Below are 26369 nucleotides of genomic sequence, written 5' to 3' on the forward strand. Positions count from 1 at the left end.
GAGAGCAGCAATCTGGGGTTTTTCCACACACAGCAAATCCTCACACGATGAATTGGTGAATCACAGGGCTTAGTTTTACTTTCAACACCTCTGAATTTAAAGAGTTTCAAGGTGCCCAGGATAAAATTCAAAACAGGTACATGGGTATCAAGATTGGAAAAGACCTGAAGGGAAAAGGGGAGAGGAACCCGCAGAAAGGGCTCACCAATCGATGCTAAATTCCCAGAGCCAAGCCTCGTCAGCTTCTACCCAGAAACAAAGCATGTTCTGATGACACAAAGGGAGAATAAACGTGCCTCTGGGCTTGCTCTTCACCTGAACACTTTTTCTTATTTTTCCCTCTGTTCAACAACACCCCACAAACACTGAAGGCCTCTCTCCACAAACAGAGAGAGGAGCATATGCTGGGAGACAAGTGCCAGCGACACGGGGCTGACCCCATGCAGCCAGGCCTCCTCTGTGCGGGACACCTAAGGGCTGCCCTTCAAGTGACAACAGTGTAGGCCACTGATGGGTAAAAAGCCCCAAAGTGAAGATCAGAGTTCACTATATATAGTGATACCCAAATATGGGTATTTTCATCATCTGACTACACTTCTTGTTAAGTATCAGGTTGACATAGAAATAACTCACATGCAGTAAATGTCACCCTTTTGGGGCACAGTTCTGAGTTCTGACAAGTGCTTATGGTCTTGTAATACCACAACTGAGACAGAGAACAGCTTCCCCCAAAATTGTTATGTGCCCCTCTATAGTCAGCCCTCCCCCCGCCCCGGGCCCAGCACCCAATCGTCTGTTTTCTGTCCCATAATTTTGTTCTGCTTTTTCCAGGATATTATATAAACGGATTGCACAGTATGTGGCCTTTTGAGTCCAGCTGCTTTCACTGAGCGTGGCGCACTTGAGATTAATCGGTGTTGTGTGTATTTCAGTTTACTTACACAAATTTTGTTTCATGACTAGTATTTCATTATATGGTTCTATCTTAGTTTATTCACCAGAAGAAGGATATTTGGGTTGTTTCTTGTTTTTGGTGATCATGAATAAAGCCACTGTAAAGATTTATACACAGGTTTTTTTAATGAACCTAAGGCTTCATTTCTCCTGGGAGAATATCTAGGAAGAGGTTTGCTGGGTTGTACAGTAGTAAGTGTGTTTAATTTTCTAAGAAACAGCCAAATGTTTTCAGCGTCTGTAATATTTTGTCTTTGCACTAGCAAAGTATGGGAGTTTCAGCTGCTCTCCACCCTCTGTCAGCACTTGGAATTGATGAACTTAAACACTAGCCATTCTAGTTTTACCACCATACCAACGTGTGGTGGTATCTCATTGTGGAAATTCTCACTTTCCTAACGGCTGACTGCCTTAACGTTACACATCTTTCCATGTATGTGTTTGCCATCTGTACATCTTTTTGGGGAAGTGTCTGTGCAAATCTTCTGCCCATTGTTTTTAATTGGGTTGTGTGTTTCCTTATTATGGACTTTTGAGAGCTCTTTACGTATGCTGGATACAAGATTTTTATCAGGTATGTGTTTTACAATTTTTTTTTTCAGTCTGTGGCTTGCGTTTTCATGTTCTTAACAGTGTCATTTAAACAGCAGTTATCAATTTTGATGGAGTCCAATTTAACATTTTTTCTTGTATGGCTTGTGCTTTTCGTGTCTCATTAAAGAAACCACTGCCGAGCCCAAGGTCGGAAGGATTTTCCTGTAGAAGCTTCATGGCTCAGGTCACACACTTAGGGTTGTGATTCACTTTGAGTTGGTTATTGTACAAGGTGTGAGGGATGGGCTGAGGGTTTTTTTGGGGGGCAAATGGATGTCCAATTGCTGCAGCACCTCTTGTTGAGAAGACCATCTTTTCTCCACTGAACCGTCTCTGCACTTTTGTTGAGAATCAATTGTACGAACAAATGGGGATCCATTTGTGGACTCTATCCTGTTCATTGATCTATGCGTCTCTCCTCTTGCCAATTCCACACATCTTGATTACTTTAACTTTATATTGAGTCTTGAAATCAGACAGTGCAAGGCCTCCAGCTTTGTTCTATTTCAAAAGTGTTTTGGTTATTTTAGTTTCTTTGCTTTTTCCTATAAACTTTAGAATGGGCTTGTCAATTAAAAAAAAAAACCTATTGGGATTTTGATTGAGATTGCGTTGGTCCACACACATCAGCTGAGGGAGAGCTGGCACTGTGGCGTTGCTGAGTTCTCACCCCAGGAAGACGGCCTTCACTGATTTAGGTCTCTGATTCCTTCCCTTGGCATGTGCATTTTTCAGCATTTGGATCTTGCACTTTTTTTTTTTTTTTAAGATTTATAGCTAAGTATTTCATGTTTTTTTTGGTGCTACTGTAAATGATACTGATGTTTAATTTCAATTTCCAATTTTTCATATAAAATACAATTGATTTTTGTAATACTGACCCTGTATCCTGCAATCTCACTAAAGTCACTTATTCTAGTAGCATTTTGCTGTTATTTGGGATTTCCTACAAACACAATAATGTTGCCTGTGAATGGAGGGTTTTATTTCGTCCTTTCCATTGGCATGCTTTTATCTCCTTCTCTTGCCACACTGCACTGTCTAGGGCCTCCGTAGGAGGGTGAACAGCAGTGGTGAAATCAGATGTCCTTGCTTCATTCCTGACTCTGGAGAAAAACGTTCAGTCTTCTACCAACGAGAAGGACGTCAACTCTAGGGTTTTGTAGGTGCCCCGTGAAAGGGTTAGGAAGTCTCCTTCTCTTCCTAGTTGCTGAGAGTTTCTATCACGAACGCCTGTTGAATTCTGTCAAATCCTTTTTCTGCAGCTATTGAGATGATCCTGGGGCTTTTCTTTGGTCTGTTGATACACTCAATTACATGATTAATTAAAAAATGTTGAATCAACTTTGCATTCTTGGGATAGAATCCACTAGGTCACCAGTGTATAATCCATTTTATATATTGCTGCGTTTGAGTTGTTGATGTTATGTTGAGGATTTCGGGTCCATGCTCATGGAGGATGGTGGTCTGTAGTTTCTTTATTCTTGTAATGTCTTTGGTTGGTTTTGGTATCAGAATAATGCTGCCTTCACACAATGACTTGGGAAGTATTCACTCCTCTTTTATTTTCCATAACATTGTGCATAACTGGTATCATTTCTTCCTTAAAGGTTTGGTAGAATTTGCCAGTGAAATGTTTGGGGTCTGGAGCTGTCTTTTCTTTGTTGGAAGGTTTCTAACTACAGACTCATTTCCTCTCACGGACACAGGACTACCCAGGTTCTCTATTTCATAGCGAGTGAGTTTTGGTAGTTTGTCTTTCAAGGAATTTATCTATTTCATCAAAGTAGCTGAGCTTATGGGTACAGGAGTGATGTCAGGGTGTATTTCTGGACTCTCATTCTAGTCCATTCACCTACAAGTCTCTCCTTATGCGAGCACTACTCTGTCTCGATTAGCGTAACTATGCAGTAAGGTTTGAAATAGGAAAGTGTGAGTCACTGTGTTTTGTCTTTTACAACATTTATTTTCTTTTTACTTTTTTTTTTTGAGGAAGATTAGCCCTGAGCTAACTACTGCCAATCCTCCTCTTTTTGTTGAGGAAGACTGGCCCTGAGCTATGATCCATGTCCATCTTCCTCTACTTTATACGTGGGACGCCTACCACAGCATGGCTTTTGCCAAGTGGTACCATGTCTGTACGCAGGATCTGAACCGGCGAACCCCGGGCCGCCGAGAAGCAGAACGTGGGCACTTAACTGGTGTGCCACTGGGCTGGTCCCTACAACATTTTTTTTCTTTTGTGCTATTCTGGGTCCCTCGCATTTCCATCTGAATTTTAGTCTCAGCTTGTCAATTTCTGCAAAAAACTCAGCTGGGATTTTCACAGGGATTGTGCTGAATCGTAGCTCTCTTTGGGGAGTACTGCCATGTTAATATTAAATCTGATCACGAACACGTGATTCCTTCCCATTTATCTAGGTCTTCTTTAATATCTTTCAACACTGTTTTGTTTAAAGAATGTTTGTTTTAAAGAAAGAACATAGCTGATTCACTCAACGATCCCTCAGTCCCTGATTGTTTACAATTCAGCAATGATTTATAAGATAAAGGAGGGCCGCTGCCACGGCCGGCACGTCAGGCAGAGTGGGAGGAAGCGGCTCCCAGGTGCCCAGCAGGTGCGCACGCAGTCCGCCTGGCGTGGCTCAGCAGGAGCAGGTTAGAGAACGCTGGGAAATCTCCCCTTCCACCTAACCACGTACTCCAGGCAGCTTTCGTCCAAACCCAAATGCTCGTGCCATCGGGGATCCCTGGGGGCAGTCCACCTGTCTGTCTGATTTCCTCCTGACCTTTCCAGGAAAGGACTGGAAGCATCCACTTTAGAGATTGGAGATAGTATGGCACTGGCTGGATGTAGTGTATCAGCATCCAGACCAAGCAAAAATCTCAGGCTGTCTGTCTGGATGTTTAGGTGCAAGAATGTCACATACAGCATCATTTATCATCGGAAAAAGCAGAAAAAGTCATTTTTTGTGGAAAAATATATGATGATATGAGAAAATGTTCAATGTTCGTAATAATATAAATGAAAAAAGCAGGATACAAAGCTATATAGGTAGAATAATCTCAAAGGTGGGGAGAAAACTGTGTGTGTGTGAGTGAGTGTGTATGCTATGGGTGATTTCAATTTTATTTTGTATTATTTTATTTTATGAGTCTTTAAAAAATAGCTTAGTGCACTTTAAAGAATAGTTTCATAGATGTGCAGATTTCATAAAGTGCAGAGCACATTCACACACTCTTCTAAGTGTGAGTCAGGGCACAAGAAGACCCATGCTCTTTGTTCAATGTAAATCGTCGCTTAGCTTTAAGGGTCGTGTACAAAGAAACTGATATGCACTCTGCATGTGATATCTTAAGATGATTATCTTATCTATCTGATGATTAAGGTGATATCTTAAGATGAAAGCTCTTTTTGTAATTAAACATCATATTTTAATCTGTTCTAAATCACAAAACTAATAGTCGTTCTTTCTAAAAAATTCAAACAACCCAGAAGTATGCAGCGTAAAAAGGACAGTCCCTGTCCCTAATTTCAATCCCACCTTCTAGAAGTTAACTGTAGTATTTGAATAGCTTGACGCGTAACCTCCTGGCCTTCTTCCGAGGCTTATTCAGATCTATAGAACCACAGCATTTGTGAAAGCATTTTGGACCGTTTGATGATTTGCCCTCTGTATCAAGGATATCAACCAAATCCTCACAGAGACAGAACTTGCCAGCTTTAACGGCTGTGCAGAATTCTACTGCACGGAAGCAGCATTTTTAATTCAGTCTCCTCCTCATTAATATTCTTTTTTTCTGTTGTCAACTTTTTGCTACTGCAAATAACGTAATGAGCATGTTTGGCCATATATTACTACACATGCAAGTACAGTGGCGGTTTTAGGACCTACTTCTCAGAGTAGGGTTGTTGGCTTCCAGGGCATACCCATTTGTAATTTTGATAGCTACTGCTGAATTGTGCTACACCAGGCTTGTATTGTACCTCCCACCAAGAGCATCTCCTCACACCCTGGTAAGCCAATCTCTGGATAAAATCAATCTCTGAAATCTGCCAAACTGAGAGTGGAAAAAAAAATGGTATTACTTTTGTAATCAGAATAAATTTCAATATATCTTTTTTTTTAAAGCACATGACAGACCATTTTTAATATTCTTTCTAAAGTAGATGTGAGGTCTGCAACCAACACAGGGAAGAGAGAAGGTTGTTTCATCAATCAAAGGAGGACCACATCCAGAAGATAGTTCTTTTCAGTCATGCAGACTTGTAAGAAATCCGACTGAACTGATAAAAAAGCTAGCAAACACTGCCATCATAATCCCGTTTTTAGGTACTCAATTTTACTAACCATTAGTTGCACGTGACTGTAAAACTGGGTATAATTTTGTTACCTGGTAAATATCTTAATTTTTTATACTTACCTTTGAAGCAGTTCAGGGTTTGGGGTTCTTCTGTCCTTTTTGAGGTATAATCCTACCCTTGGGCCATTTTTACTTTACACGTGAAGTAGGCTAATTAAAAAAGTTCCTAATGCACTTTATTGCACAAACAAGTCATTAGATGACTAATTAAATTAATAAAAAAAACCCTTGTGAATATCACCTGGAAAAGGTAGGAGAAAATTTTAAAATAACAATGAGATAAAACATGTCCTCCTTCTCTTCTCAAGTTTAGAAAAGGTCTCTAATTAACGTAAAAGGAAAATCACTTCAAGTCCTTCAACCACCCAACATATTAGTTGCTGTCAGGAACTGCAGACAAAGAAGATCATAACAGAGCTCATTGTCAGTTGTAACCTAGAGCTCGCCATTTAAAGCTGCCACCGAAGGACAGTTTGTTTTCACAAACGTGGCGGGGTCTGAGGAAACCATTGTTCACTCATTTGATATTTCCTAACTGCTCCCGTGGGCTAAGGGGTGGGAGGACACCCTCCCTGGGCCCTTCCTTCCCTAATCTCACTGCGGTGTCCACATCTTGGACCCACACCGATGTATCAGGCCAGACCACTGGCTGACAGCCTGTCTTCTGCACGTTGGCGACACACAGGACCCTCCCTGGCGGGAATTCCCAGACATACTCCGGGTATACAAACAGAAGAACACAAAGGCAGATGGATTTGCTGCTGGTGCTGAAAAGAGGGAGGTGCAGCATTAGCCACCGCAGATCTGCCTTTGCATCTGCACATGAGTAAAACTGAGATAGATGGAGAGGCCCCTGATGAAACCCCGACGCTCGCCTGACACGCCGTGTGCCTTGGGAACTTCCTCCTGCAAGCAGCTGACATGTCCCCAGAGAGGCTCGCTCACTTTAACAGCGGTCTAGGCACAGCGTGCTGAGGGCCGGAAGGCCAATCCTTGGGGGGAAATCGAGTTCATTTTTAAGTTTAAGAGCAATGCCACTTCTCCCTCTCACCATATGTGGATGACTGAGAACAGGCATTTTTCAAAGACTTCAAGAAAAGCTGCTCATTACCACAGCAAGAAATTACCATAATTTAGAGCCACTGCCATTTCAGCAAGAGGGAAGGCCAGGCCATCTAGAGTTCTAAATTGCTTGACTTCACTTGCCTTAAGCAGGAGACTGTATCAAGGTAAGCGCACTTCTGTTAATATTAAACTAAACCCCATTTAACTTTTAAGCAGCCTGTACCATAGTTCTACAGGACGGCTCACTACCCACAGCACCAGCGTCCACCTGTCTCCTGGTTCAAACTCCAGGGCTCGCTCCTCTTTCCTCCCTCAGTGTGCGGGTGGACAGCGCACCGACAGCCCCCTGAAGGTAAGCAGGAGCTTGTCTGGGACAGTAAGGTTTGCTGACCATAACTTAACCCACAGGCCTCAACGATCTCGGTGGTGGTGGTGGGGTGTTTCTTCAAGACTTTTTTTCCTGACTATAAAGGTACTTCATGCTTAATGCAGCAATTGAAGGAAAGATAGAAACATATAAGAAAAAAACAAATTCAGCGCCACCACCGTCATCGGAGATCCCACCACTAGAATTAGTTTCCATCCAGTCCCTTTCTGACTCCCAGACGTGCGTGTGCCCGGCACTGACATCTATGCCTGTTCTGCAGCCAGTTCGTGGCCTGCTTTTTTTCCTTTTAAAAAACCTTATCCTGAGCATTTTCTTAAGATATAAATTTCAAAGCTCAATTTTTTAATCACTCCAATACTATCATATCAAATATTTCATGATTTTTTAGCCACTCTCCCTCTGTGGACTTTTAAGTGGGTCCTAGTTTCTGCTGTTATCAGTAATACACAGATCACCCATGACACTGATTATTTCCTTGCTAATGTCTTAGCAAACAAATTACTGGGTCACAGGGAATGGCTGTTCAAGGCGTCTGATGCTGATGGCCAGACTGCTTTCTGGAAAAGTTGGGTCCAGTTAAAAAACGGAAGAGAGATCTCCTCTCCCTTTTCAGCAAAGGGGTTCAATAAATTAGAAGCTGACGACCTGCCTCAGGCACTGACAACCGTTATTTTGTGTTTTTATTGACTATGGGGAAGCAGAAGAAAGCTATGATGAAGAGCCCAACACTCTTCACGAACATTCCAGGATGCCTAGCTTGATAAACAACTAAGAATAAGCTGCAATTGGCAATTTTCAATGATCTATACAAAGGGAAGAGGAAGAAGGTTTTCTGAGAATGTGCTTCAGACTAGGAAAATCTAAAAATGACCCTGGGGTGTTCCTGCAGAAAGACGGGCAGGAGAGGCTCTGCTCGACAAAGTGGCACGGTCCCAACTTGTCACCCTGAACGTGTGCACGAATCTGCCGCGACAGGACACGCTTCACGTCCTGAATTAAACCTGAAAGGCAGTCTCCTGGAATAAGCCAGAATGCTTTAGAATTAGCCCCAGAGGATGGGTCTCTGAAACAGTCATCTGGCTTAGTCCAATCGTCCCCAGGGTGCGAGGCCGCCCACGCGAGGCCCAGGGACAGGAAGGAGCTAGGAGGCCTGGAGTGACCTTGCCAAGTAAGACAAAGCGATACATTGTACACTGGCAAGCTCAGAAAAGGCAGGCTTTTTTTTTTTTTTGAGAAGACAAGAAAGTGAATGAAGTCTGCTTCTTCTGCTGTTTTATTTGAACTGTTAACACCAGCTACCAGGACATCAATTTGGTGCCATCCTTCAACAGCCGCAAATGCAGCGGGACAGAAGCCCCGAGGGTCAGCCCAGGCTGCCAGCACAGCAGGTCCCTACAGAGCCCTGGTCTCCTGCCTCAGGCCACAGCTTCGCAAGTGGCCTGCATGGCCCCGCCTGGGTTGGTGGGAGCCACAGTGAGCAGCCAGCTGAGGCTCACAGTGCACAAACCCAGTGGGGTTCAGAGCATCAGCCTGGAGCAGGGGGGTACAGAGAGCCTGGGCCCGAGGCCGGGGTTCCAGGGGAAGTAAGCAGGGAGCCAGAGGGTGAGGCTCTGGAGGACCCTGAGTATTTGCTCGAGACAGGAGGAGCAGGCACTTGGCCAGGGCTTCTGGCTCTAAACCCCAGAGCTAATGACACACAGCTACCTTCATGACAGGCTGCGCAAAGTATCGGGCGCTCCAGTCACAGAATCCCGTCTGCATCGTGGCCGAGATGAAACTTTTGTGTCCAGCAGCATCATCCGGATCGTCGGTGGTCTTCCAGGCATTTGGAAAGGAGGAGGGGAGAAAAGAACAGAAACAACAGTGAGTCTCCTCATTCCCCACATTCTTTGTACATTTGAAATAGTTCTTAACTGGAGACAAGGGCACAGTGGCTGGCAGTGGTCTGGCTTCTAGGGAAACATTTCTGGGTTCCCCTTACTTCTGCATCCTGGTAACCAAGGGATGCTGAATGTCTGGACAGGGCTCCAGGGAACCCACAGTAGGAAGGGCCATCCAAGTCTGCGTCCAGGGAACTGCGTCCCCCTGGGGCCAGCTAAGGTGGCTTGGGCTGCAGAGTCCCTGTCACTCCCCTGAGCTGGCTGCACAGGTCCTTCGATGCCGGGTCAGTAATCCCCACAAGGCCTGTGCAGCCTAGTCCCGGGGCTGCTGCCCCAACAAGGCCAGCCACACAGGTACCCGGAGGAGGGCAGGGACTCCTGGTGACTCTGCACCTGCCCTGTGCGAGGTGGCTCCTGGACAGAGGGTGCAGCAGAACGTAGGCCAACTGGGATTTCTAAGTATTAAAACTCAAAATACTTGACCCTATTTTTTAGGGCGATGCATCAGTTTTATTCCTGTTGCAGGACCAATGGTGGCTGGGGCTGTTAGAGTAGGAGCTCACCTCACTGCACACAGCCGGGCACAAGAAGTCCCTGCAGTGCGTGTCGGTGGTGGGAGTAAAGGCGTCTTTCAGAGAGGAGTCCCCATCATCCGGGAAGGCCTGCTGGTGGGAAGTCCCACAGGTGGGACGCAGCGACAGGCTCTCACCCCCGCTTGGTGGAGACTGTGGGCTGCCTGCTGCCACCGAGCTGCTCTGCCGGACCAGGACTCTGGGGATGCTGCCCCATCTCAGGGTCCGGCCAGGAGGCTGACCCTCGCACTGGGAGCTCGTGGCCATTTTTGCTCCAAGCTGTTGAGGCAGGGAGAGAGCGCGCCTTGAAAGCCAGGGAGGGTGAGGGGCCGGGTGGCATGGGTGGAAGCCTTTTCATCACCAACATGCGCTTCCTGCTACAAAGGCCCCCTGCAGCCTGCTGTGGACTTCCTGTTAGAATTGCTGCCTCCTGTGAGCTGAGACACTGGCTGCCCCGTGGCACCCACGGCAGCCCGACGCCCTTGGTGCATCCTGAACAAGCTCTCCAGACCGTGCGTCCTTGGCCCAGAGAGCAGCCAACAGTCTGGACGAGGCAGCGCACACCCAGCTTCCGCGCTCACCCTACTGCGCATCCTCGCGGCTGGAAATGAAGGCACCAACGGCCCCTCTCCTGAAATTTCTTCTTCAACTTAGTTAAGGGCAGAGACCGCACCTACTGAGGTGGCGTAATTGAATGTTTACGGAAAAAGCAAAGAATCCATTCAGAACAAACACTGCTGTGGAGCAGCTGCCGTGCCAAGTGGAGGCAGAATGCTATTTACCCAAGAAGAGAAGGAGCAAATGAGCTCCATGTGCTTATTTGGTTACGTGGAAGCTGCCAAGAATGGCGAACTGAGAACAAGAGGCTGCAGGAGTAAGAGGAACGGCCCCCTGATGTTCGCAAAGACTCGACTGTCAAACGGGGGTCAAGCCCGGAGCCACCGCCTGGGGATGAGGGGAGGATGGCGCCCACATCCTGCACAAGGTGCGAGGCAATGCCAATGACCTAATTCCGACGTCTCGGCTCACGTCTGAGGAGCAGAGCTCTTGGCATCTAAATTCATCAGAATTAGTATTAAAAATCACCCAACAGTCCAGTGTCTGTACCTGGTCCGGGCCTTTGTCAAACATCTTCCGTGTCCGGGGGAACTGGTGGGAGTGGGGTGTGTACTGCACGCCTGTGGGGCCGGTGGGGCCTGGCCGGCCTGGAGGCAGGTCTCGGCTGACCGGCTGCTTGGCCACGTCGTTGGTCAGGCTGGAGCTGCTTGTGCTGGATGTTGGCGGGGAGCCTCTGTGTCCGGGAAGAAGAAATACTGCCTTGTACCCAGAGCCCGTTACTTTGAAACCAAACACTAAGCCAGTGGTCCTGGCTCTGCCCGCCCCCTGGACACTGGCAAGGGCCAGGCCATCAGTGCAGAAGGTCCTCCAAACACCACCTGCTGATGCAGAATTAACAACCCCTTCTAGCTCCTGCCTGTGGGTTCCAAGAATGGTCTTCCACTGAAAACTAACACAGCGAGATAAGCTAGGTCAGGACTAAGTGATCCAGCCGGGTACAAGGAGGGGCTCAGCGCACATGTCTGCACTCCTTGAATTCAGCGCAGCCTCGCCACTTCCTGAGGTGGATGCTGATATAAGAGGAACGTTCTGCCTCCACCCCGCTGTTACTGACGGGGAGGGTACAGACCCTCTCATAAAATTCTGGGGGCTATAGAAGTCAGGCTCAGTTCTACTTCTGCCGTTAGAGTGTGTGCAGACGAAGGCAGCAAAGAACTCTAGGAAGGAGCTCAGATTAGACAGATGAAGGGGTGTGTGTGAGACACACAGAGAAGATGCTCACCAGAGAGGGAGAGAGAAGCAGAGGGGGAGGAGAGGAGCGGGGGCAGGGAGAGGGAAAAGAAGACGAAAAGTGGGGAAGAGAGAGCGAGCAAGCACAGAGCTGGCAGAGAACGGGACAGGGAGTATCCGAGGGAACCTCACCACAGACCTCGGAGGACAGGCTGCACACAGGTGAGACCCAGGCCACTTACCCGGCCTGGTGGATGTGGATGCCCTTGTTGGTGGGGCTGGCGGGCGCCGACTGAGTGAGACAGGACGTGGTGAGGATGCGCTGAGGCCGGGCGTTCACTGTGGCCTGGAAGAGCAAAGACAAGCGATGTCGGACGGTCAGCTGGTGGGACCTCTGAGGCTACAGGACAGAAGCACAGGGTGGTGCTTGTTTCGTGGGGCTTCAAAATTGCAGCAAAGGCCTTCTGGCCGAGGAAATCTCACACACCAACGGAAGATCCCAGCTGAAATTTCCCCCAGACATCACCCTGCAGATAAAATGATATTCTTTTGCCTTTTAGCAATTATTCACCTGGTCCAGTGAGGCTCTGGGGATGGCCCTGCCTAAAAGGCCCTCACAAAACTATGCTAGGGTGAACCGTGAGTCAGGATCCGGGAAGCTGGGGAGAAAGTTGTCCACGGGGCTCCTCCCTCAGGACAACGAACAACACTTCCACCCTCAACCGCCACCTTCCTTCTCCCGAGAGCAGACCCTCCCTGGCAAATCCTCGGCCTTCCTCCTCCCTTGCCCAGCGGGCTAAGCTTCCGCACTGGCGGGAGAGCATCGCTCCAGCCTCTGCATTTGTTTTTCTACCTCGGGGCAGGCTCAGAGCAGTTTCCCCGGATGCAGCACTTTGTGGATGGAGACAAGAGTGGGTTCTGTAAACTTCCTTCCACAAACATTTGCAGGGTTTGACATTTCACCACAGAAAAAGGATGTGCACCAGTTGAAACTGGCATTCAGGAGGGAAGTGGTTTTGTTTTGCTTTTTTAAATAGGATTTACGTAGATTTGGAAATGTCTGCTGGATGTCTGCTGGAGTAGTAAGAGCTGAGAAGCAAACCGGGGTGCATGCTGCTCGTCTGCGGGCAAGCCCACACTGGCCAAGTGCTTCCGTGGACGTTTTGCTCTGAGCACACAGGGCAGCTGGGCGGGCCTGCCGGCTCTGGGTCCCTGAGGTGAGGGGGCTCAGAAAGGGCCTGACGCTGGGAGGGGAGCTCCTCTGAGTGAAGACACAGGACAGGTGGCTGGCTAGGGTGGCTACCAAGTGCTCCCTGAGGGCAGCTGGTGCCAGTCTTGGTTCAAAGCTCGGGGTGCTGCCCAGCGAGAAAGATGAGCCCCGCCCTTCGTGGGGTGGCATTCCAGTGGAACCCTGGACTGGCTCCTTAGAGGGACCCTCACGTTTTTTGATTGTTCACTCAGCAGAGAGGGATGCTGTACTGATGTTTGGTCAACAGACAGACAATTACAGGAAACAAGGCAACTACAAAACTCTTCATTCATACAATATCAATGCTTCCCGGATAACCCTTCCATTTAAATAAAAATAGCAAGAAAACTGAACCATAATCAGCCTTTAAAAAATACTTTTTATTTTTTGAGTTACAAAAGTCATATTGTTTGTGAACATGTTTTTGCTTTGGTATCTAAATTATTTGGCCCACCCTACACACACATACACACACACATACGCACACACCTCACAAAACCTGAGAGCCGAATGATCCCTTAATAACTCTCAAAAGAGAAAACAAAGTTAAGCTAAGAAACTATAAACTTAGTATGCGCCTCCTCAAAATTTCTAGAAAAACAGTGGGAGGTGATGAGGAAGACGGGAAACTTTTGGGGTTGAAATAAAGACTTCAGCAGAATCCACAAATCCTTCAAATGTCCATGAAGCACAGAGGTTCAGCCGGTGCCTGAGCAGAGCGGTGACTCAGCCTCAGGAGCCCCAGCGTCCCACGCCCTGAGACCCTCCGGGCTCACTTGTCCTTCTGTGTGCCCCCCGCCCCCTGCCCTTCCAGGAGCTGCAGTGTGAAAAGTGAGTGGCAGCCAGAGGGTGACTAACTCTGCTCGGCTCACTCTTCTGCGGGTGGGAAGTGACGCAGCCCCGGCTCGACGTGACCTGAAGGGTGAAGAGCCCCACCTCACTGCGACCCAGGCCGACAGCTGCTGGCACACAGCTCTAACGTCCCACCACTTCTGGAAGAGCTGAGGGGCCCGCCCCGGCATAGGAGATTTCCACGACTGCAGCTTGCACGTTGGTGACCACAGGGTTTCAGGCCTACAGGAAGCTTTCTCTAGCCTAACAATTCCTATTGATTCAATAAACTGTTACTCAGCGTTGATTAGGCGTCAGTGTGTGGCTGCACCAGTGAAGGTGAGCAGGAGGTGACTCAGGGAGGCAGCTCAGCAGACCTGCTGGTTGCGGCCTTGGCGAGGGTGGTTCCTCTCCGCACTGGTCCCAGTCGCCGTTTTAAACAGCGAGCATGCCACCAGGAAAGGTTGGCAAACACTAGTGTGCTCGCTGCATGTGGGCTGTGGGCTTCAGGCTGAGGTACAGGTCAACTTTGCAGAGGGCGGCAAACAGCATTCTGTCCAGGTCAGACGTATTCTCTTAGAAACGGCTCGCGGGGACTCAAGCACGCACAGACATCAGCCCCGCCACGGCCCCCCGCCCCCCGCGCAGTTCATGGGATGTCTCTGTAACAGGCGCCGGGGCTGTATTTAGACCCCCTTTTTCTAGCTCCCTGTGAGCTTTCTTTACTCTTTGGTCCTTCAACAGAATACGTCTCCTCACAAGGACACGGGAAAGTCTGATTCAATGCGGAGAAAAATTCCAGAAAGAAACGTGGGTGACTGGGCAGTGGATCTCCCAACTGGGTCTGGATCTAGTCAGAGTGTAGGACACTGACATAGGCTTCTGGCTGCTGGTTCTTTGGGGAAATGGGGTATTTTAGAAATGTCCCTGGTAACTGAATATCATGGATCTGGATTCATGTGGGAGAAGATGATGCCCCAAAGGATTATCCAGAGGTACCTTGGGCTGAGCGTGATGCAGAGCCCACTGGTTGCCTGATCACTGAGAACAGACACCTGTAAAAGCACACGATTCTATTTATCTAGTGAGCAATCTTTCTGTAAACTACATTCCCTGGATAAGCGACCTTTCCCTTTGGACTCTGGGTGCTAGGTAGCACCCAGTGAAAACAACAGCGGTGGCTACGATGAACTGCCTGCTGGTTACTAAGGGCCTGGGAAAGTCTCACTCTGGGGGCACAGGGCGCCGTCAAACCTCGGCCCCAGGGAAGAGAACCTGGTACTGGGGAGGCCCCCCGACCCTTTCCAGGACCCGCACACCGCAGAGAGGCTCCATTTTCACAGAGAGCAGTGAGGACGGGGAAGAAGACGATGACACTGGTACTTTAGTTTTGCCGTCCTGCAGAGTCCCCACGCAGGCTGCACACAGTGACCAGGGCTTTGCGGGGTTACTGCATTTACTCCTCACCACGGCCCTCGGAGGCAGGGCCCACAGTGATCCCAGCTTTGCAGACGAGGAAACAGAAGCTGGGGGATGTGAAGTAACCAGCCTCAAGGCTAGTGGAGCTAGAACGGGACGCCCGGCCGAAGCTGTGCTGTCCCCATCAGGCTGGACTGTGCCACTGTGCAGGGAGCCATGGGCGTAGAGAGCCATTCTATCATGTCGTGGCCATGAATTCCTGCACGGGACGCTTGCCAGAGCCCACAGCAGAGTGTCCGTGAGAACAGATTCACAGTGGCCACCCCAGAGTCACCGAGCCCAAACCCCTGGGGGCCCAGCTCTCCTGAGGCTGCCTGTGCTGGCCTGGCAGGGCCTGCAGGCTGTGATGCTCAGGCAGGGGCAGTGTCTAATTCTGTAAACTAAGCTAGTCAAAGTGACGACACCTGTCACCTCTGGGTCTGCAGTGAGCGTAGGAGGTCCAAACTCTAAACACAGATGTCTCTAACTGTCAGCGTTCACTAGGATTGCTGTGATTCCTGTTCCCAGGGACGGGCTCTGTTCCCACGACCCCGGGTGTCCCTCCTCCTGGTAGAGGCTGCAGGGAGCCAGGAGACACGGAAGAGGCTGGCGGACAGCATTTCCATGCCTGGGCTACCTCCGAATCAAGGCGGCAGGGGACAGTAGCTGAGGGCCTCCTGGTGCTGGAGGGAGCAGCTCACGACCCCCTCTTCCCCAGGGATGAGGTGCTGAGCTGGAGAGCCAGATGTCTGCAAAGAGCAAACGGGAGTTTCTAGAAAGAAGAATGACAGCGACAAAGAACCCTCTGACTCCATGGAGTAAAGGCCATTTTGACTCGATTAAAAAGAAATCAGAGTATTCATATGCACACAGACTGAGTCTGCCGAGAGAGCAGCGCAGGGGCGCCTGGAAAGAGAATTTCAGCCGTTCCAGGCGCAGCACTCCTCTGGCTCAGAGGCTAATTGCAAACTTGCTGACTTAAATCCTTACAATTCAGTAGGGTTAAGGGAATGCAGATCAGGGGTGAACAGAACTGGCTCTCTGGATTCGAACTGAAGCTGTTAAATAGGAGGAGAAAATTCCTGCATGACAATATGATTTTAAAAGAAACATAGTGATAAGTAACTAATGTGAAAGTGTGAAGCTAGGTTTTAATTACAGCAAGTTATTATTATTTTTTGTGTGAGGAAGATTGGCTCCTGGGCTAACATCTGTTGCCAATCTTCCTCTTTTTGCCTGAGGAAGATTAGCCCTGAGTTAACATCTGTGCCAATCTTCCTCTATTTTGTATGTGAGACGCCACCACAGCATGGCTTGCTGAATGGTATGTAGGTCTGTGCCTGGGATCCAAACCTGCAAACCTCAGGCTGTTGAAGTGGAGTGTGCGAACTTAACCACTATGTCACCGGGCCAGCCCCTACACACTTCTTTTTACTTCTATGTAGTTAGAAATTTTCCATAATAAAAACTACAAGCAAAACGCAAACCCCAAGCCCATGGAAAGAGATATAAACACTTGAAATGAGGCCACAGCTCTTGAGCTGTGTGGGCTCTTTCATACATAGCTGGTAGAAACTTCTATATTTGAATACAGAATTCTATGGGGCATTCCATAGTGATAAGGCTGTTTTGACTAGGATGAACAAAAATTTGGTTTCAGAGTTAAATATCTAAAATAGGTTCATTTCTCTGTAAATTGAAATGTAATCCCCTCTTAGTTACTAGAGCAGAAAGTAAGACATTTCCTCAAATTAAATCGAAGAAAGGGTTTTCTTAATGTTTATGCTTCCAAATCCTTCAGTAGCAATGTTTGCTCTCAAAAATATATACACACATATGTATACACACACAGACACATGGACACATAGGCAAGGTCTCTTGGGAGCACAGACTCCAGAGGAGGCCCATTCTGATCTCCATCCCTCTGGCACGGGTGTGCTGGTGGGCATGGCAGCATGTGTACTGGGATGTGTGTGTCACTCCAGATCAGCCAGCAGGCAGAAAGCCACAAGCCACTTTTACGGGGTTTCTAGGGCTCGGTTAGAGAGAGTTTTACTAAAGGCACAAACGGCTGTTCAGGTTGCTGTAAGCTGCTCGTGCAGCTCTGCAGGATACGAGACATCACACGTAAGATGTTTATTTCTCTTAAAAGTGGGGGGAGGGGCATTTCCGGCTCACAGCTACACACTTTACACATAATCCAAAAGGACATGGAGACATGGTTTCTGTGCTTCACATGCTAGAGAGATTCCTAACAGGAATGTGTTTAACAGTGTTTAAGAGCCTGAGGTCAGGTCTGCTGTGATGAACCTATAGTTGTGAAAGTTCAACGTGAGCCACACTGAGATTATATTTTTAAATAATTCAGGTTGATTTTTAGTAGAGGTAAATAAATAAAGCTACTGGAAAATAAACTTACATAGGATGAATACTGGCTTATCGTGACCAAAATAACCAAGAAGCTAAATAAACTGCGGGAAGTGATCCGACCATCTCAACAGCACTGGCCGAGGCCAGGAGGCCATCTCGGGTGTGGCTTCAGACCCTCCGCATCTCTGCCGCCTTCCTTTCCATCTCTATCTCCGGCCCCAGCTACTGAACTTCCTCCCTCCCTTGGTCACAGACCATAATAAGTTGTAACAAACGTATGTTTTTAAAAAGTTTTATTTTTGAATTGATCTTATCCTTAGTTGAGAAAGCAGATGACATCGCTCAGGCGCCCTTGTAGCTAGTCCACAGTGGGACGGTGACGGCAGGGGTTGTGGGGTTCACGCAGGGCAGGGGAGGTCAGTGCAGAATTAAACAACCCAGATAGTTCCGAGTTGGCCAATGATAACGTCTAACATTTTAGCATTAGGCTGGCAGTTCTAACGGGCAGGAAGTGCACTAAAATACCCATGGACCTACGAGTCTCTGCTTCAGAGAGAGCCGCACAGGTGACCACAGCTCTTGAGGTTGAAACCCACAATGCGCGTCTGCGTTATTCTTACTGCTTCTTTAAAGAGGAAGAGGAGATGGACCACGAGGCAGCTTACAGGTGGGCACATGACGGGGCCGCTGCTGCCTGTGACCCCACCAGGACCTGAAGCAGCAGCAACGGCAGACGACGAGAGATTCCATCAGCTAGAAAAAGACTCAACTAGACCAGTGAAAAATACCTTAAGTGAAGGAAGCGAACACCACACATACATGACACCAAAAGGAGACGAGAAGCTGCAGGAGTTTACAGCTGAGTGGGAGGCCAGCACCAGTGAGGCAACAGCACACGAGAGGGCCTGATGACCAACGTGGAAAAAACAGACTAGGAATGAAACATGCAGACTCCTGGGCCCTAGTAAATCTTCTTACAAGTCATGTGACCTGAGGCAAGTGGTCACCTAGGGACAACCTCTCAGTGGTGATCAGCCTACGTGAGGATGGAGACAACAGGAAAACTGTAACATGTGATGTTTCCCTGTGCTCTTCCTGAAACTTGTCTGTAAGCTTGAAATTTTAACAAAAAGTTACAAAAATTAAAAAAAATGCTATAATAAATGGTTTTTAGTTCCACTCATAAAAGATCAACTGCCATGTAACTGTCTTATATCCATAAACAATGGGAAAACCGGAAAAAAAATGTATGAAACAGCTGTTTTCAGACATTGACTACTGGGTACTGCAGCCTGTGATCTCTGAGAGAAGGGGATAAACGATGGCTCAGCTCACGGCCTGCAGGCGGTTGGCAGGCGGTTCCCGGCAGTCTCAGGCTGCTGCATGGGGCAGTGGACCCAGAGAGAGCCCAGCAGTCTAGTGAGCAGAGAAGACAGATGGGAGCTCCATGGAAGCTGAGGTGCCTGGAACTGGCAGGTCAGAGTGCAGAGGGGAGAGGGCTTCTGAGGTCTGCAGGGGAGGCCCCTTGTCTTTGAGTTCTTTCTGCTAGTGGGTGGGATGGAAACCCACGAGGTTGCAGAAAGAACCGCTGGAAGGCCCATAATTCCCAGAGCTCACCAAAAGGACTAGGAGGCTTTACAGTCCCCAAAGAAGAAAGGACTAAAGTCCACGAACTAAGCTTCCATCTTGAGAAACTAGAATCAGAAGAGCAAATTAAACCCAAAGTAAGCAGAATAAAAGAAGTAATGAAGATAAAAACAGGTACCAATAAAATGGAAAATGAAAACCAACAGAGAAATACTAACGAAACCAAAAGCTGGTTTTTTGAAAAATTTCCTTTAGCCAGAATGGTCATGACAAAGAGACATCACAAATTACCAGTATCAGGAATGAATGAGGGGCTACCACTACAGATCCTACAGACTTTGAAAGGATCATGAGAAATAATGACAATCCTACTTCACCTCCTGGTGGCCTGATGCGGGTGAGCGGAAGCAGTAATGCATGCCCCAGCTGAAGCTACATGTAAACAGAGTTCAGAGTGTGTTGTAAATCTCCGGATTCGAAACAGTTGTTGAAAGTTTCTAAACCATGACATAGACCTGCAAGCACCTGGAATTTCCCCGCTTGAATATTCAGAACCAAAAACCAAGAACTTGAGAGCTTCACTGAGAACATCTTGTCACACATACCTTGTAGGCGATGCTGTTGAGAACTTTCATAGCCAAATCGGAAACATCTGGATAGGGATCTGCAGCCAGATGCAGTAACACTCTCCAAATTTGAGTGTAAACGCTATTGAAAGAAACTCCTAGGAAAGAGAAAAGGGAGATGTTTCAGTAACAAAGAGTTTCCACTGCATGCCTGGGCAGCTTCTGAGGTAGCTGCCTTTTCTGAAAACCTAAAGATGCTATCAGGAATAGATGCTTCAAAGTGCTGGGGTTGTGGGAAGCTTCTGTTTTGTTATTCTGGCAAGGGGCCCAGAGATTCAGGAATCCCAGCTGGTAAACGGGTTTGATTCCATCATTTCATCTTCTGAGTCTGGATCTTTTTAGAAGGAAAGATGAGTTAGAAAAGGGCAGGATTTCCTTGAAGGCCTTGACTGACTGGACAGTACTCCCTAGCTCCCAGAGTAGCATTAGATTTAACATCCCGATTTCTAGGAGCCGTCATGGCCCACTTGAGCAGTGCACCTTGGGTGAGAGTCCCCATCTGCACCTTGCTCTGCATTCAGGGTGTGCTCTGGGCTCCATGACTTACCAAGTCTTTGGCCTATACACCACATGCTGCACTACCCTGAGTTCCAAGGAAACCACAAAGGGTGTGCGTGATGTGACCTGAACCCTCCAGGATCTCCTAAGGCATCCGTATTTCCTCAGTGTGTGCTCTATGCAAGATCCTGTCTGTGTGCCTGGATGCCAAGGCAGATGAGACGGGATGTAAACACATGACAGGTAAATCGTGGACATGAAGGAAAGGAAAAGAGTGTTTACTGAGGGTCTTACCCAGTGAAGGCTGCTCAGTTTCATTTAATCCCTGCCAGCTGAGCCACAGGCATTACCCCTGGCATTACAGATGTATACAGCAAGGCCCAGCATCCAAAGGATGAAGGATTTGAACGCACACCTGTCTCACCTTCAAGCCAATGCCAGTTCCATGACACTGCGCTGCCTTGGGCAGCTACGATAAAGAGGATAAAGGGAGAGAGTGATTCCTTCTGTTGGGAGGGTAAGGAGCCAGGAAGCTCTTACAGAGACGCATAGAGGTGGGCTGTGAAGGGGAAGCAGGACTTTTCTCTTGGCCAAGACCTTCCTGGAGGGAAGGTCAGCAGAGCAAACAACCAACTGACATGGAGGTGATGGAGACACACAGAGCATTTGGAGAAGCAGCTGACCAAAACCTGGACACGCATATCAGAGATGACGATGGGGTGGTGAGTGCTCAGAAACCAAGTGGGGAGGAGCAGCAGGCAGCGGGGCTGAGCAGCACCCGGGGCGCGGGGACAGTGCAGGCTGAGGCAAGGGTCCAGATCTCTGGGAGGAGGCGGCCATGGAACTTGTGGCTCCACCGTGTTGGGTCTGGATAGGCAAAGGAGAAAAGGAAATCCTGGAAAAGGAAGCAGTCTGAGCAAAGGCTGGTTGCAGGATGCGGGAGCTGAGCTGGACGAGCAGACTGGAGGCTGACACGGCACCCTCACTCCTTCCTGGGGTGAATCTGGGGGCCAGGAAGCAGAGGTGGTGCTGCTCCCAAGAAGTGCGTGGTCGAATGGGGACACAGCCACATGTAACTGCATCCTTTATTTTGGGGGAAGCTAGACAATTTGTTTATTGAAAAGTAAGTGCTTGTTCAACAAAGAGCATTTCAGGTAAGCCATGATTCCATATCACTTAATTGGTCAACACCTAGTGAAGTTCCCTCTAGTGTTTATGAAGGAATTTAAACATCAGAAGTGGAATCAGAGGACGAAGTGTTTCTTGGTGAACACAATGGGTTTCATACAATACATTCAAATTAAAAAAAAGATAACAGAGGAAGTTGAGAATAAAAGCGTCGAGCATGTGTTTACGTAGATGCACATGGATATATCTTAGCTCACCGCACCCTACAGCCCCTAATCCGTAAAGAAAGGCACACCGCTTCGCCTCAGCTCGCATGGGGACAGTGTGTATTTACGCTGCCCAGTGGCTGCCTACTCCAGCACCCTCTGCCGTCTGCAGAGGGATGGAGGCTAAGAAAGCCTCGTCCTCCCAGCCTGTGTGGGCACGGCCGCTCTCCTGAGGTGACCACCATGGAAAAAACACATTCCAGTGAGCGCTTACAGAGATCCCAGGGTATGGGCCGCACCAGCTCAGCGTGGTTCTGAGAAGAGATGCTCATGGCTGCCCACCTCTGGATGATTATACAGAAACACAGCTGCCGTGCAGGGCAGATCGCTGAGAGGCTGGGGCCAGAAAAGGCATTTGTCTCACCACGGCAGGGTGAGGGGCGTCCTACCCAGAGGAAACGCTCCTTCAGAGCAACACCCGCCTCACGTGTTCACTTGCAGTGTGTGCATTCAGCAGCCAGTTCTGAGAGCCTGCTGTGCGAGGACAGCAGCTGACATAGGCCCCGTGGCCCACAGGAACCAGGAGTGGGGCGTGGCGGGTTCAGTACAAATCTGGACCTGCGACAGGTGACATCCGTCAGGCAAACGCACTCTCGCTCGGAGGCGACCACGCGTTCTGGGGAAGGGTTCACAGGAAAACGCACGGTTTCCTTCCCATGGGCCTCCCGCACTCTTTAATTTAGGAACAGAGCAAGAACCTTCCAACTCGCACATTCCATGGTGCTGGGACACCGGTCCAGATTGACGACCAAAGTCTAAGGAAAGTTTGGTAAAATCAGTCCAGAATTTCTGTGAGAAGACTTCCTAAAATGGACTCTTCCCTCCAGGCAGACGGCCTGCCCGCAGCGCCCGTCGACTCTTCCCTCCAGGCAGATGGCCTGCCCGCAGGACTGAGCCGTCTGCTGCGCCAGGCCACCAGCTGCTGCTGCTTTGCCTTCCTCCATAGGAGGCACAAGTGGGAGGCTCCGAGCGCTCAGACGGCCCTGGGTGCAGGGCACACGAGGAGACACGCTCTCTTGGACACAGCTGGCTCAGGAGGGAGCCAACCCATGAGCGGAGGAAGGCGGTCTCCCTTCGTCACAAACGTGCACGGGAGTTCTTATGAAGGCTCCTCAAACTCATCACAGCCACTGTGCGAAATTCTTTCCCTTCCATTGTTTTCGGGCTCAGAGTGATGCATGGGCAGCTTCCCGAAGTGAAGCATGGCTGCGTGTGACAGGGAGCTGTGAAGGGAGAGTGGTGCCCAGGGCTAATACACCAGGTGGACTGTAGACAGGGGACCCTGGTTACCCCACACGGGAGTGCGCAGGAGGAGACCTCTGCGCCAGGGCAGGGAGGGGCGGCACAAGTGCGCTCACAATGGGCTTGTCAGCACTTGCTGTCAGCAGCGGTCTACAGCAGATTCCCAGCAGCGAGGGCCTGAATTCCAGGGCCCTTGGTGACCGTGAGGAAAGGGCACAGGGCAGTGTCCTTCCCAGCGGTGTGACCTCAGGCCATGGACTGGGGGTAGCGGACGCAGACTCGGGGGGGAGGTGGCACAGGGCTGTGGGCACATAGACCACTGCCAATAGAGGCCTGGTGTGGCTGCGCACAGAGGAAGGTGGCACTTGACAGCCGCCACTGTCCTTGACTGCACAACATTTTAATTATTACTGTTGCTGACTTCCTTGCAGATTTCTCCTTTGACATAATACTGTTTGTGATTCAACAGGGAATTTAAACTCTAATTTTTGTTGGTGCCTTTGGCCACAGTGAACAGTATAACTATTTACTGGTAAAACATGAAACCGGGCCACGGCATTGCTGCCTTTATTTCACTTCTTTTCTCAGTTCGGCCGCCCAGGGCCGGCCCCTGGGGGACAGGGAGCCCAGGAGGCTTCTGGGCTGGAATGCTCAGAGAGGGCCCTGTGTCTAGCACTCGCTGAACTCCGCAGAAGTGCTGAGAACCTATTTTCGTGTCTAGACTACCATAATAAAAGATCATAACTAATGGTTTTAGGAGTTATTTTTCAGAGCAATGGCCACAACTTTCTAAATAGTATAAGATGTAGGAAAATTTGCTCAGAGCTTTGTGGCCAACTCCGGATTCCAGGAGTCCCTCGGGCTGGCAGAGCAGCTCAGAGAAAGAGGGCTGCAGTCCCGCTGGAGGCAGGGGCTGCCCCCTTACCTGGGCCTCAGGGGTCACCTACTCTGACACTCTGTTGGGCGACGTGGGGCCCCTCTCCGGGAGTCAGTTCCCCGGCCTGGAGCTTCTGCATCTGTCCTCTTTGTGATGCTCCTCCTGTTGCTGGGGGCCCTGAGGTGACTCCTGTCTGCTCAGGGGCTGCGCCCACGACTCAGTTTCTTTAGGAGGAGCACCCTTCCTTCCTCCACCTGCCTGCTGGAGGTGTGGGCCCAGCCTGGCGCAGAGAGGACCCAAGGACAGAGCGCCGCCTGGACCGAGGCAGCCGACATGTCTGCCATCATCCTTTTGGCGACGTTCCTCAGTGTCCCTATGAGACACACTTAATGACGGCCTTTAATCAAGGGTTTTGGCTATAAAAACATCATTAATCTTGTGGCATCGGAAAACAATGCTGTTCATTTTCTCACCACCCCTTTCCGACAAGAAGAAATCAAACTAATGGGTTGTAAAGCCTTCCCTCAGAACGTGCGTGGTTCCTCTGGCAACAGCCCCACTTCTCCTTCTTGTTGACTGAGCTCCTCTGCTGTTCGAGAGGAAACCAGCACCCCTCGATGTCCCGAGCTCATGACTGGGGTCTCCAGAGCTGCACGGGGGGCTTGCGAAGGATCCTTCCCTTAGGACTCCTTGGTGCTGAGGGGAGAAAGGGAAAGGAGGGAGGTGCTCCTTCCTGGCCAGTCCCGCTAACATGGATGGAACAGCGACACATGGCCACAGTCCGTGCAAGGCTCCCAGAGGCCTGGGTGAGGGCCAGAGACGACCACAGGGGCCCCAGGGTGGGAAGACAGCTCTGTTCTGCTGGGCCTCCAGGAATCTGGGCAGTGCCTGTGTTGCCCAGCTCCAGTCTCTCTGCTCCAATCTCTTCTCTGAGGGGTGTCGTCCTGACCCCCAGATTCTGAGTGAAGCGGAGGAGCTGGCACTTGAACCCAGCTTCATGCCAAATCCAGGTTTAGGTGTCAAGAGCATGCAGCCCAAGGTGAAGGGCAGGGCTCCGGGCCAGGTGCCCACTTTGAATCCTGGTCCTTCCCCTCCATAGCATCAGCTCCATCTTGGATTCATCACTATGGTAACAAATTTTAAATGGTATAAACTGCCAGCGAATCTAGCAGAGACACGAAAACCAGTGCCACCTTGGCCAGGCCTCTGATCTACATCTTACAAGTGCCTTGGGGACGAGAAGGTTTGCGCAGGGAAGTGCATTCACCTGTCCCCATGCTCCTCTTATGCCAAGTTCCCAGAACAGATATTAAGTCCCATCTGGCTCCCCTGGCACAGCTGTGACGAGACTCTGACCAAGAAGCAGAGTGACATGATTGGGGAAGATGGGATGTGCAGGCTGCCACCGACCCTTGAGGGGCTAGTGCCCAGCTGGAGCCAGGGCCAGGATGAGAAGTGCAGTGTGACCTGGTAGAGGAGGGCGGGTCATTGGGTATCAGGTTGGACCCCTGACATCTGGCACAAGCATCAGGCCCTCTCTTCACCACCGCTTCCTCCCACCTCTGGGCGTCAGGAATGCAGTGAGGCTCCGAGAGGAAGGAGAGGTGGGAGGGAGATGGATGGGCTAAGGGAGGCTGCCTGCCGCACATGAGCAAGAAATGGCAGCTTTACCAACACCTGGTAATGAAGATGGCAACTTCAGGCCTGGATGCAGCCAGGTCACGTGTGTAATGTGAACACATCCTGATGGGTCAGGAAAGGCCTCCCTGTGAGACTGCAGAATGTGGATGGCAGAGAGGAGCAGGAAATTACTGCTGGTTTACAGAGGTGGGTGCAGAATGGGGTATAAAGGCAGAGAGGTTGTCCAGGCCATACTCAGGGGCCAGCAGCTAGTCTGGGGGCGGCTGTCGGGCTCAGTAGGAGGGGCTCGTGATAAAGGCCGGGGGCTGTTTGCAGAAAGAAGGCCTTGAGTGTCGGGTCAGGAGAGAGCAAGATCTGAGAAGCCCTGACACGTGGTATGATGAGACTGGGGTGAGGGGCCCGGAAATGGAAAGAACCGATTGGAGGATCCACGAGGATGTCAGGCCAGACAGCTGAGTGAGAAGCAAGTGGGATGGAGACATCAAAGCAGCTTCCAGAATGTGAGGTGATATGGAGACCTGAGTTCCAACATAGATTTACAAACATGGGGCCAGGCATGGTTTAGGCACATGGGATCCACGCATGATCAAAGGAAGCCAGGCCCCTTCCCACAGGCTTCATCGGGTGGGGGGCAGCAGACACACGATTAAGCACAGGGTACAGCGGGTGGGACCAGGGGAGAGCTCTGGAGACACGGCTGGGGAGGGCCCAGAGCAAGGCGTTTTGGAGTGGGGCTGGTTTTAGGGGAAAAGATGGGATTAAATGGACGTTCTAGGTTCCCATGGTTTTGAAAACTTCTTTCCAAATATTCAGTGAAAGAGGCCAAAGAGATTGCTGTTTTTTGGTTGAAATCAAAGAAAAAAATTGGCTTTAAACAGGCAAATGCTGCAAGTAATGGGATTCTGTGGAGGTTATGAATTTTAAACACTTCTGTAAGCGCTGTGGCTTCCAGGTGGATGTGAGCGCTGCCTTATTGAATATGAATGAGCC

General features: G+C 49.5%; 1 protein-coding gene and 1 long non-coding RNA gene across 19 annotated transcripts in view; one reads left to right on the top strand and one right to left on the bottom strand.

The window, feature by feature from the left end:
• RPTOR (regulatory associated protein of MTOR complex 1) overlaps nt 1-26369 on the bottom strand; it is a 397394-nt gene that overhangs the window by 33412 nt on the left and 337613 nt on the right. For all 18 annotated transcript variants that reach the window (XR_011423116.1, XR_011423115.1, XM_001489603.6 and 15 more), the window contains 4 exons: nt 19707-19825; nt 11849-11952; nt 10926-11109; nt 9071-9181 (listed from right to left, as the gene is read on the bottom strand). Coding sequence is in view for 16 of the 18 variants with exons in the window: in XM_001489603.6 (XP_001489653.1) it covers nt 9071-9181; nt 10926-11109; nt 11849-11952; nt 19707-19825 (518 nt within the window). In the remaining 2 variants the exon portion in view is untranslated. The remainder of the gene's footprint in view (nt 1-9070; nt 9182-10925; nt 11110-11848; nt 11953-19706; nt 19826-26369) is intronic.
• Nucleotides 7203-13991, top strand: LOC106782906 (uncharacterized). The gene is made up of 3 exons (XR_002811281.2): nt 7203-7330; nt 9082-9229; nt 13670-13991. It is a non-coding gene; the product is annotated as an uncharacterized lncRNA (long non-coding RNA).

This window comes from Equus caballus, chromosome 11 (genome assembly GCF_041296265.1).
Source record: "Equus caballus isolate H_3958 breed thoroughbred chromosome 11, TB-T2T, whole genome shotgun sequence".
NCBI classification, from domain to species: domain Eukaryota; kingdom Metazoa; phylum Chordata; class Mammalia; order Perissodactyla; family Equidae; genus Equus; species Equus caballus.